This window comes from Amia ocellicauda, chromosome 17 (genome assembly GCF_036373705.1).
Source record: "Amia ocellicauda isolate fAmiCal2 chromosome 17, fAmiCal2.hap1, whole genome shotgun sequence".
In the NCBI taxonomy this organism is placed as follows: Eukaryota; Metazoa; Chordata; class Actinopteri; order Amiiformes; family Amiidae; genus Amia; species Amia ocellicauda.
In genome coordinates, this window is record NC_089866.1 from 27748097 (window position 1) to 27761346 (window position 13250).

Sequence of the window (13250 nt, forward strand, 5' to 3'; positions counted from 1 at the left end):
ACTTTGCAGCACCTCACAGCTTTGGTAAACTAAACCTCATTTTAAAAATTGCACTTTTCTGCACTGACCAAGCACCAAGCACATACAATTATAATTTCACCATAGTAGATTACAGGTTATTGTGCTGTAACACCCAAAATGTAGCCTTCATGTAGATTTGGCATTGTTTTGCGTTACCTGGCTTAAGCTACTATCAATCAAATCACACAGTCAGTTAAAATCAGTGAACACCAGTACACTAACTTCAATTAAATCTTTAATGACTAGTTTTAAACACGCAACCAAAATGCAACAATACTTGTGTACTTCCATGTACATTCAGTGTGTAAAAGTGAATAACATTTTAAGGTCTTTACTGTTAAATCCATGTATATTCAGTATGCTCACTTGTTACTGTCAAAACAATGTTTATTCTCTTCAAAAAGTTCCTATAACCTTAGCCTAGTAGAAGGTATTTAAGTTATGGAATCTCCCTCAGATATAAATACTTTGCATTAGTATCTGCTGGTCTCTGCAAATGTTTTTAAGGAATTACACACCATAATCGAATAGAAATACAAAACCCCATCAACATGTCCACATACCAGCAAAAAATTTAGTGAAAAAAAATAAAAATAAAATTGAACATTTCAAGGACTTCAAAGTAGCATTACTTAAAATGGTCACTCCTTCCACCACCCCCAAATACAAATTATATTTTGTAAATACTGTATACTGAACAAATTATTTTGTTTTGCTGGGTTTAAAACAAAGACCTAATTTTAGAAACTGTTAGGGATGAATCTGTATGAAACTTTCATATCACGATTATAGTGACCAAAATTATCACGGTTATCAGTATTATCGCAGTATTGTTAAAATGTGCTGGAAATGTTCAAAAAGATACACACACTGAAATCATTTCACCAAGTTTTATATTGAAAACCGACAAACAACATATAACATTAGCAGCACTAAGCACTTTAAAATATTAACATTAAAGATGGCACAATGTGGCCATGAGAGGTAAAAGTTTTCCTAGTGCAGGTTTTAATTAACACAACCTTAAATAAGCAAATCAAATGTGCATATAAAAGCAACATAAGCAAAGCATATGAACCAAGTCGAGGACTGCCTGATTTTAAATGTACAAAATATATTGGTTGGGTGACTAAACTACATAACGTGTTATCGTGTGCATTGGGCGAATACAGTCTGCAGACACGACGCATACAGCAGCAGAACAACGTGTACTGTTTTTACAAGAGTAGGTAATAACACATCTAAATGTAATCTTTAAATATACATACAGTTAAATGCATCCGAGTACATCATTGTTTCTTACAAGAACAAAAAGGTGGCATTTGCGCAATTAATCTGTTGTATTTATTCAAAACGCTGTATGCAAAATTTGACAGATCAGCACAACACACAACACAAGTTAAATTTTGCCAAAGCACAATGCCGCCCTCGTTAATAACAAACCCATTATTGGAATTCAGATTTAGAAATTACAAATCTCTCTCACGCACACGATATATATACACTCACCTAAAGGATTATTAGGAACACCTGTTCAATTTCTCATTAATGCAATTATCTAACCAACCAATCACATGGCAGTTGCTTCAATGCATTTAGGGGTGTGGTCCTGGTCAAGACAATCTCCTGAACTCCAAACTGAATGTCTGAATGGGAAAGAAAGGTGATTTAAGCAATTTTGAGCGTGGCATGGTTGTTGGTGCCAGACGGGCCGGTCTGAGTATTTCACAATCTGCTCAGTTACTGGGATTTTCACGCACAACCATTTCTAGGGTTTACAAAGAATGGTGTGAAAAGGGAAAAACATCCATTATGCGGCAGTCCTGTGGGCGAAAATGCCTTGTTGATGCTAGAGGTCAGAGGAGAATGGGCCGACTGATTCAAACTGATAGAAGAGCAACTTTGACTGAAATAACCACTCGTTACAACCGAGGTATGCAGCAAAGCATTTGTGAAGCCACAACATGTACAACCTTGAGGCGGATGGGCTACAACAGCAGAAGACCCCACCAGGTACCACTCATCTCCACTACAAATAGGAAAAAGAGGCTACAATTTGCACAAGCTCACCAAAATTGGACAGTTGAAGACTGGAAAAATGTTGCCTGGTCTGATGAGTCTCGATTTCTGTTGAGACATTCAGATGGTAGAGTCAGAATTTGGCGTAAACAGAATGAGAACATGGATCCATCATGCCTTGTTACCACTGTGCAGGCTGGTGGTGGTGGTGTAATGGTGTTTTCTTGGCACACTTTAGGCCCCTTAGTGCCAATTGGGCATCGTTTAAATGCCACGGCCTACCTGAGCATTGTTTCTGACCATGTCCATCCCTTTATGACCACCATGTACCCATCCTCTGATGGCTACTTCCAGCAGGATAATGCACCATGTCACAAAGGTCGAATCATTTCAAATTGGTTTCTTGAACATGACAATGAGTTCACTGTACTAAACTGGCCCCCACAGTCACCAGATCTCAACCCAATAGAGCATCTTTGGGATGTGGTGGAACGGGAGCTTCGTGCCCTGGATGTGCATCCCACAAATCTCCATCAACTGCAAGATGCTATCCTATCAATATGGGCCAACATTTCTAAAGAATGCTTTCAGCACCTTGTTGAATCAATGCCACGTAGAATTAAGGCAGTTCTGAAGGCGAAAGGGGGTCAAACACAGTATTAGTATGGTGTTCCTAATAATCCTTTAGGTGAGTGTATATCTCATTATCATGGCACCTGTCAGTGGGTGGGATATATTAGGCAGCAAGTGAACATTCTGTCCTCAAAGTTGATGTGTTACAAGCAGGAAAAATGGGCAAGCGTAAGGATCTGAGCGACTTTGACAAGGGCCAAATTATGATGGCTAGATGACAGGGTCAGAGCATCTCCAAAACTGCAGCTCTTGTGGGGTGTTCCCGGTCTGCAGTGGTCAGTACCTATCAAAAGTGGTCCAAGGAAGAAAAAGCGGTGAACCGGCGACAGGGTCATGGGCGGGCAAGGCTCATTGATGCACGTGGGGAGCGAAGGCTGGCCCGTGTAATCCGATCCAACAGACGAGCTACTGTAGCTCAAATTGCTGAAAACGTTGATGCTGGTTCTGATAAAAAGGTGTCAGAACACAGTGCATTGCAGTTTGTTGTGTATGGGGCTGCGTAGCCACAGACCAGTCAGGGTGCCCATGCTGACCCCTGTCCACTGCCGAAAGCGCCTACAATGGGCACGTGAGCATCAGAACTGGACCACAGAGCAATGGAAGAAGGTGGCCTGGTCTGATGAATCAGGAGTTCAAGGTGTTGACAAATTCCCCAGATCTCAATCCAATCGAGCATCTGTGGGATGTGTTGGACAAACAAGTCCGATCCATGGAGGCCCCACCTCGCAACTTACAGGACTTAAAGGATCTGCTGCTAACATCTTGGTGCCAGATACCACAGTACACCTTCAGAGGTCTAGTGGAGTCACAGGTGGTCATAATGTTATGGCTGATCGGTATATATGTGACTTATTTCTCATTATGCACTAAGCAAGGAATTATGGGACAGTCTTCAGTTTTATAACAAGTTGAGAGGCAACTTAGTTTATTTTTAAGACGAACTAATCAGCGAGTCATTGAATGAGATTTGCTGGGCAGGTCAATTGCGGCGCGGTCATCAGTCAGTGCGCTGCTTTCAGTTTGTTGACCCATATGGACTGAACACGATTTACATTGTGAACATAAACACTCCCAGATCAGATGCCTGCCGCAAACGCCGAGCTAAACACAATACCTGCAGTTTAATCACACAATGTCTAACGTTTATCTATTAAAACGTAAGTTACACAGTATAAATGAGCTACCTTTACTATACCCAGTACTAATATTGTATAACGGATCAACACTGGCTCAAGACTGGGTAGATGTATTTGCCTGTTATTTACTGTATTATTTTTTGGCATTGTATAATGACTGTTGTGTGCTACATGCATGTTCTGTATATCAAATAAAAGGACATTACATTTTCAATATTATAAATATTTGCAATAATAATGCAGTAAAACATGAATGTGCCTTTTAATGGTTACCACAAGCCAGATTAAACCAGTCACAGAAAGCTCTGTGTTATGTTGGCAAAAGAAATGACCAAACTATACATGAGTAGGGAATAAAATTAACACCCGCCACCCGACAAATGCGGGTAGATTTAGCCAGTGGCGGGAAAATCTGTCAATTTTACCAGCCACTTTGGCGGGTAGCCAACAAGTGTACGGGAACTCATCTTGTTTTAATTTCTCCGAGCGTATTGGTCGATATGTTTCAAATGACGAATTCATTTGTTGAGGTTGTAGTGTTGGTATCTTAGTTGATTTGGATCAAAGCGTTTTCGAATAATAATTGTTGCATTGAAAAAGTTCATACACACACAATCGGTGGAAGTCTGCAGGTCTGCGCATATCTACGGAAATCTGCGCTACAATGCGCCCCATGGCTTCCTTAAAGAGAAGCACATACGTGTATAATATGTGCAGTGCAATTAAACTACCACAAATCTACAGCTGGTATGTTAACCAACCTAAAAGCCAAACACCCTTCTGCGAAACTAGCAATAACAGAAAAGGAAAGAGGAGCAACAAACATTAAACACAGAGCAAGCTATTGCTATTTATCCTGTATTCGCTGAAACTCGAACGCACGGTTCTGTTTCCGAATACAGAGCGGCAGTTTGAGTGTGGTGTGGAGAGGAAGAGCCAATCGTTTAGCCAAGTAGATTGTATAAATGAGCTAGCTAGATAGGTCTTATCCGTTTTGTATTTCGCTGTTGTGACCGGAAAACATTGCCACAAGGACGCTAATGTTAAGGCATTTTCGTTGAAGCTCACATTGCTAAACTGGCAATTGAATGAAAATGTATAAAAATTGAAAAAGAAAAACATATTGGTCGGTCAGTTACAGATGTAATGGCAAAATATTATTTTATAAACAAATAGTCACAACCTTTATAGTTAATTTGAATCGTCGGGAAACAATAATACAAGAGTCTGACACGAGATGCTTGAGAGTTGACAGGTCTGCTGTTATTATGCCATTTCCATACATCTTATAATAGTGCATTTTTACATAGATATTTAACAAAGTTAAATCGCGTTTTTGCCGGCGTACATGGCATTGACCAATGGAAAGAACGTTAATGTCTGTCACCATCCCTATAGATTATATTTGTTACCCAATCCAAAGGACCTCTCTCAATCCTGGCACTCTCAACTGATAAGGCAGGTGTCAGGTTATGCGCAGCAGCGAGAGCAGTGGTCAGAGTGCAGATGAGAGGGAGAAACAGACTTTTACATTGTAGCTTATAAACAATGACTTTTAATGACAACATTCATTTTAATTACTTTTAAGGGCCTTAAGAAAATACTTTGAAATGTAATGACATGCAGAAACCCAGAGAATGGAGTAGCAGTGAAGAGGAAGAGGAGTATGAAGAGCGACAGTGTGTCACCATATAACACCCCTTCTCATGTGTTAATTTAGTGTGTTGATACAGATCCCCATTAGATGCCATGTTATCGCATATGTGATTGATTAATTTGAAAACGATGCTCCCGCACAATCTCTCTGCATTCTGTTGAATTATAACACTTGCAGTAATGTTTTGGTCAAAGACCAAGTAGAAACAGTGTGTGGGAGCATGTTGTTTCTATCCAGATCCTTTTCCCTCATATGCACCTGTCTAAGAGTCTATACAGGTGTGGGATTAGCTTTTGTTATTGTGATTAATTACCTGAATAATAATAATAATAATAATTACCCTCATGTATTTCTGGTAATGTCTGCCTTTTGCTGGTAAGTTTTTTCCTTCTACCAGACACAGTGGCTGGTGGCCAAAAAAGTTAAATTTTATCCCCTGCATGAGTGTTATTAACTACCTGCACTCTACTGTTCTGAGGAGAATGTTTGAATGGTTACCGAATTCTGGAACAATTCTTAATACTATGATACTGCTACGGCCCATTTGATCTCGAGTGAAGATTGTGCTTCTTTATGAAAGGAATGATAGTATATGTTGTGTGAGCAGATTATTATTCTTTTTTTTGTGTGGTATGGGATATCGTGAAATTGAACTGGTATTGTACCCAAGTTCAAAATTCTAGTATCGTGACAACCCTCCATACGGTTTCCCACAGTGCTACTAAAGCTAACCCTGCTAACACACAACGTTGCCACAATGTTTTGGCATGTATGTTTCTTTTTAATTAATTGGAAAGCAATGTAAACAAATGCAGAATGTTTCATTTTCTTTTTATTAAGATGAAGTGGTACAACAGTTATTTTTGTAAATTAATAACTATTTTGTATTAACACTTGCTGTACCGGTAAGCAGAACCGAAACATGTACCGGAAATGTAACGGTCTAGCAGATGTTAAATGCGACACTATAAACCATGATGTGGTAAATCTACCTGAATCTATACCATATTACAGCACATGTGTTGTGTGATAACTATTACTTGTGTTATTGTTGTGACAGATCATACTGTGTATATTATATATCCCATAACACAAGTAATAGTAATCACACAACACTTGCACTGTAATATACTTATGACAGCCTGCATGTGGTATTTATTAGCTTTGCATATTTCATTATTAAATAAATACTTGTTTTTTGAATGTCTTTGATCTTATTTCATAGCTTGTTGGAGAAAAACATCTATCACCAAAACTTTTAAAAATATGACATAAAAATAGAGATAGATATCCCCCAGCCCTACGCGAACGAGAAAAAAAAAAAAAAAAAAAAAAAAAAATTAAGCACAAGCGTACATGCTCAGATATGCAAATCCCCACCCCACCCCCCCCAAAAAAAATTGATGAACAGCCCCTGCTCAACAAATAATTATCAGAACTCCTTGCCTAGACCAATTTCTGTGGGAAATCCTGATAATCTCAGTTTTGCATAAATTGCTCAGAGAATCAGTGTTGTTTTTGTCCTCAAATACTGAAACATTTAAATTTAAGACACGAGTCTGATTACAGTCAAGGCCCTGAGAAAATAGCAATTTCACGAACTGCGTTGAAATCGTGAAATTAGCCAAACACCGCTATCCTATTTTTATTGTTAAAAAATGTACCACATTTTTTTCTATTTCCATTGATATACAAGTTATTTCATAATTAGCACTTTACCTACAAGCTCTGCAGTCACAGTACGTTACATATGTACTGTGTACAGCAATGAAGCCTAGAGTAGACCTTGTGGTCATGTGATTTTGACACTTCAGCGAAGAACAGTCATTCTTGACATGTGACTTTTGAATTTTGAACACTGTACACTAAATTAACACAATCAAGCACACTCAAATAAAGCAAAAAACATGTCTGCAGTCAATTGTGCAAAGCAATATCCAACAGGAGTCTTGCATAGCCACGGAGGTAAGCTCTTCTGTACCTCCTGTAACATTACTATAGATCAATACAGAAAACTGTCTGTTGACCGGCATCTGTATTCCAATATTCACCAAATTAAAAATGCCCAAATTGAATCCAATACAGCAACTGCAGCTCTTGCAAAGAAACAAACAGTATCTTCCTCGTTTCAAAAGTCCACTGAAAACTGAGAAGCACGAAACTCCCTAAAGGCATTTGTTTGTGCAAATATCCCTCTGGAAAAACTAGACAACCAAAAGCTTCGTGATTTTTTCAGACGGAATGTAGCAAATGGTGGTGCGATTCCGTCATCCAGCCAGCCGAGATGTGAATACTTACCTAAAGTTACTGAGTGTCACATGCAGGAGATTAAGGAATTGTTGAAGCAGTCCGTTGGTGTGTCCGGAGTCACTGACGAATCAACTGATGGCCAAGATCAGTACGCGTTACATGCATTTGTTTTGCAAGGACTAAACGGTGAATCTGACTCGGAACTGAAAACTGTCTTCGCTGATACAGTTTACCTACAGGCTGTAATTACAATACAGTTGCACAGGCTGTTGTGAAGTACCTGAATAAGTTTGATGATATCAGTGCATTTATTTCTGACAATGCATCCTACATGTCCAAAGCGTACAATCAAGTGCTTAAGGGATTACTGCCTAACTACGTTCATCTTACCTGCGATGCTCACATTGTAGCCCTGGCCAGTGATATTTGGAGGACCAATTTCCAAGAGGTTGACAGACTCGTTGCAAGTGTCAAAAAGGTGTTCAAGCACTGTCCGAGCCAAAAGTTCAATTTTAAACGGCATCTGCAAAGTGCCATCCAAGCTCTGCGTTCAGATCTTCCTGCTAAACTGCCACCTGAACCAAGTCAAACGAGATGGTGGAGTTGGTATGCTGCCACTGAATACCATGCACAGTACCTGAAATTTTATCCCACGTTTGGTGACAGAGGAAATTGAGATTACCCCAAACATTGCAGCTTTAAATGAGCTGAAACGTCTGCTTGATAGTCCCTATACATTACAAATCCAACTTGACCTGATCACTCTGCATGGAAAAAAAGCTTGTTGATTTAATCAAATGGTTTGAAGGCCATGAGATTCGTGTTCATCGAGCATACAAAGTTGCCGATATAATTAACAGTTACCAAGCACTTGAAGAGCAACACAGCAAGGACGAGGCAATTTCAAGTCAAGTGCATTCGAACATTCACCGAAGTTTCAGATAAACTGAACAGCTACTTCAGCTCGGAATGTTGTGAAAGAACACACCGTTTCACCCAGCCAGCACACAAGTTCCTCAAAGCAGTTTTCGTAAGTTTAATTCAAGTTCAAATCACTGTTTTTCTTGTAACTCACAGGGATTGAAAAACATCATCCACCACAGAGGACAAACTTAGAAGTGGAGATTAGCGCCACCTACAGTTCAAGGTCAGAATCTTTCCATATTAATGTTTGCAGTTAAATAAAAATGCACTTTGTATTAGTTATGTGCATAGTCCGTGAAAAATGATACTTTACCCGCGAACCTGCAGTGATTTTTGTAAAAAAAAAAAAAAAAAAAAAAGTGATTTTCTCAGGGCCTAAATTATAGTAAAGGGATGCATGAATGCTGCCACTTAATCAACGCTTCATGCACATTCATACAAATTACCATTTAAGATTAGAGGAATCCACAGATTGTTAATCAATAAGAGGTTTAATTAAGCAGACTACTTGAACACCTTGTGTAGAGAAGAATGAAGTAAACCCAATGAAAGTTGGAGCCTAACTAAATTTAATACAGTACAAACTAGGGTAGGGCAATATTAAAAATTACATATCATTGATGATGGATGTTCAAACATGGCGATACCCAATATCAGCTTGGGAGGGCTCTATGCGCCTATATGTTCTATAAGACCATTTGTATCTTTCAATGAATTTACATTTTAGTTTTGTCTGGTGACAATCTGCGTTTCTTTCTTCAATATAAAGCTGTGATAGAAACTTAAACAGTTTGTAGTGCAACAGCAGACTGTGTCCATCAGGTTGCACTATGTGGGTAAATCTTTTTCTGTCAAATACACAAATTGAGATGTGTAATTACAGTCATCCAAGAGCAAGTGCTGGGAGAATAAAGTGTCTAAGTTTGACACATTGTAGCCTATCAAACAGTAAAATACATTTGGGATTTTCTTCCACAGTCATCTTATTTTTATGATTGTAGGCTATTTTAGCTTTGTTCTTGGCATGGAGCATCCACAAACAAAACTGAAGGCACACTTTAATTTTTTTTTTTTAATAAAGAAACAGTGAGACCATTCTTTTAACCCTCTTAAGTGAAATTATTGGGCAGGTCTGCTCAAAATTAGGGCATGCATTAATTTATGGGGAAACGTTTTGTCAGACACATACATTTTTTTCCTGACTCGGATTTGGCTGAAAAGAAACGTGCGGTTTGTTTACACTGCGTCTTTCCTGGCTGCTGCAATGCGCTACTGCCGAACATGGGGATGGAACTGACCAATGGAAAGGAAGTTAATATGGGTCTGATACCAGCCTAGAGATCTTATATATTTTTCTTCTCCAATCACAGACCATAACTCCAAGAATATCTAGCCAATCCAAAAACCAGAGCAGCACTGTGGGTTTAGCCTATAGTTTGGCAACAGACTGCACTGGAAAGTTGATCTGGTGACAATCGCTGGACAGCTTGTTACTCGTCAGAAAACGGAGTGTAAAATGGCCTTTACTTATATAATAGCAACATTCGAATGTTATGGCAAACATACTATGCAAATCAAGGGAAATTCATGTTAATGTTAATCAGGCTTAATACTCAACCACCCAACACAAAAGTACTTGTCACCAACCTGTGTAGTCTGTCCATATACTTGAGTTGGCTGAGCTGCATAGGAGCCATACCTAAGAATTGAATAAGACAAAAAAACAGTCATTCTTCAACAAGGTCAAAATTCAAACTAAGAATACATACTGAGATAAACCTATTTTATTGTCGAGTGTCTATTTGTTGAAATAGTAGGTCTGTATTATACTGTAACAACCCATAACACTGACTTTTACAGATGTTTTCACAGACCTTGATTAGCACTAATTATATATATATTTTTTACAATACTACCTAAAATTCTATCGAGTAGTCCAAGACTAGTGCAAATAGGGACTGATGAACCAGCCTGTACCATTAGCATCTTTAAGCCTTTATAAATACTTTTGGAAAAATGAACAAATCTTTGAACATTCATCAAGTAAATATGCAGATGTGGGGGGGGATGGGGAAAAAAAAAAAAAAGACAGGATGTTGTACATTTCAATTTACTTGATTTAAAATAAAATTGTGACTTACCCCTGCTGAGCTCCAGCCTGGCTGTAGGTACTATAGTCTGGGGCAAAAATGAAACAATTATCTTGAAGTCTGTTACTCAATTTAAAATTAAAATCTGGACTCAATTATACATTGTTTTTACAATTGCATTCGATCATCAATTGTAACTGGTGGAATGATAGAAACTTCTTAGGTATAATAATTAAAAACATAAGGCAAATTAGAATTATTTATTTGATAGGCATTTGAGTTAATGCAATTTCATAAGGAAATCAATACTTCGGGATAGATTAAATCAAATCTCTGACCTACCCAAGGATATCAAAGTACAAACCTGTATCCTACCACGTTTTAATGTATGGTCAGAAGCCAGATTCTATTAGAGTAATTATAAAAATCAAAACACGATAGGACACAAGCTAGTAATGTAGGTTTGTCGTGCATTTCAGTTTTGATTTCTTCTAGCCCTTAGCCCGAAAATATAACAAATTGCCGTATCGTATTTCCTTAAAAGCTCTACAATTTAGGATTTAAGATGCAAGAAAACCCAAAACAGTTTTAAATTGCATAAATTGGCTTTTATATAGGAATATTCATTTGGGTTGGCATGTAGCTGGTATGAGCCTAACAGCCCTAGAAAAACAATGACTAACGAATTGCTAATGGTATAGACAGTTGGACAATTACAAAAAAAATAATAATCATGAAACAGCAAATTTGTATAAACAAAAAACTCTGTTTCAATGGTGGATTTTAGTTCTGTGGAGATACATGCATCCGAGTGGAAGGCAATATAAAATTCTTAACAGTCACAGACAATAGCAAGTTCGTACAAAACCCCTTTAGAAATTAAATGCAGCATTGCATTCCCACTATTGTTATTTCCAAGAATTAAGATGAATATCGACGTTATATGCAAATTAGGTATTACACTTAAAGGAGGTAGACAGAATACAGCGAACTGAAAAACAAAAACAGAGAAACCTATTGGAATTGGAAGTAACGAAAATAAAGCAATTTCAAAATGAACGTTCAGTAGGGATAAATAATTTTAAATTGATATTGCATAAAGTTGAATGCAATAGGGGTTCAGAAAGGCGACAAATCGCAAATGTATAGTTAACAGTGCACAAACGTTTAGAAAACGTTGCAATCACCGGGTTAAAATTCACACCGGCTCTTTTTCAAATAAATTTTAGGCCTACGTTCGCGATTCGTAAAATCACTGCTGAAGTACTGCAGTTATCACACACAGACATAGGGTCACTATGGCAGCATTTTGTTTTTGCAACAGGCGGTATTAAACCGCGTAATGCCACAACAGGAGATGGCGTTTAAATCTCTAGCTGCTTAAGAAGCCACTGTCGTATTCGGTCAATTACGTATACATTTTGCCAACATTACAATGTGTCATATATAAACAAACCTAAACAGTTTAAACCTAAGATTATTGGGTAGCTTATGCGACAAAGTGGTCCAAGACTGAGGTGCCAAGTAAAATAAATGATATTCATTTTAAAGCATAGCATCTGTGGTATGGGTTCTTGAGCGAGAACAAAACATCGTTGTCAAGGGAAAACCCATTACAGTCTCGGAAGGGGCTTTAGTTTTAAACCACAAGGCCTCAACCACAAGATGCATCAACACAGCTCCAATTATCTATATTTAATCATAGACAATTCGGCGGATGTTGCTGCGTATTATTACTATAAACCAAAATAATGATGCAACTTGGCAGGTATTCGCCAACCAAAATATTAACATTACTGCAGAAGGGAAATTACACAAAATAGGGAATAAAGTTGTTTATATGTAGGCTACGAAACTTCAATTCCTCAGTTAAGGTCTCTACGCCTGGTTTTATTTTCAGCAAACAATTAAATACATTCTACAGATATGTAGTTCAAAACCGAAAAATAAAATCCATTCAATGATTAGGCTAAAACTTATCAGAAACTAGATCGCACGTAAACATAATACAGTTGTTTTGATTGCGAAGAGTATATTATTTACTACAATGTAATTCAAACAGTCATTGTAGAACTCTAAGAATTAAAAGTAACTGAATATAACCATTTAGCATGCTAACCCCTCCCCCAACACAAACACTGTAATTATCCTTTTTTCGTAACAACGAAAACATTAGACACTAGTATTATACATATGGAGAAGCACAACATTACAAACGAACTAGTACTTTTTTGTTTTAAACAATCCATGTGTCGTTGAAATATATTAACAAAACTAATGAATAAAATACAACAGCATCCCCGCCGCCCTCACCAGCTGCTGACGCCATTTCGTGTGTCCTCAGTGTGCTCGAGGAACGCATGCGTGGAGTAGAGGCTTAAGCTTCTACCAAAGTTTAACACTTGTAGGAGGGGACTAAAACATGTTATTCGTGTTTTTACATATTTGACGATTTGTTGTGAAATTGACAATAATAAATCATATATAACTTTATACTAATGCTAAATAGTTGTAAAGATA

At 37.9% G+C, this 13250-nt stretch overlaps 1 protein-coding gene across 3 annotated transcripts in view; it reads right to left on the reverse strand.

The window, feature by feature from the left end:
- The window catches only part of LOC136712817 (RNA-binding protein EWS), a 28855-nt gene extending 15748 nt beyond the window's left edge, over window positions 1–13107 (reverse strand). For 2 of the 3 annotated variants that reach the window (XM_066689605.1, XM_066689606.1), the window contains exons 1-3: window positions 13044–13107; window positions 10782–10818; window positions 10288–10339 (exon numbers count right to left, since the gene is read on the reverse strand). In XM_066689605.1, coding sequence (XP_066545702.1) covers window positions 10288–10339; window positions 10782–10818; window positions 13044–13092 — 138 coding nt within the window. In that variant the 5' untranslated portion in view covers window positions 13093–13107. The remainder of the gene's footprint in view (window positions 1–10287; window positions 10340–10781; window positions 10819–13043) is intronic. The other variant, XM_066689604.1, reaches the window with a different exon arrangement.
- Window positions 13108–13250: the final 143 nt, after the last annotated feature.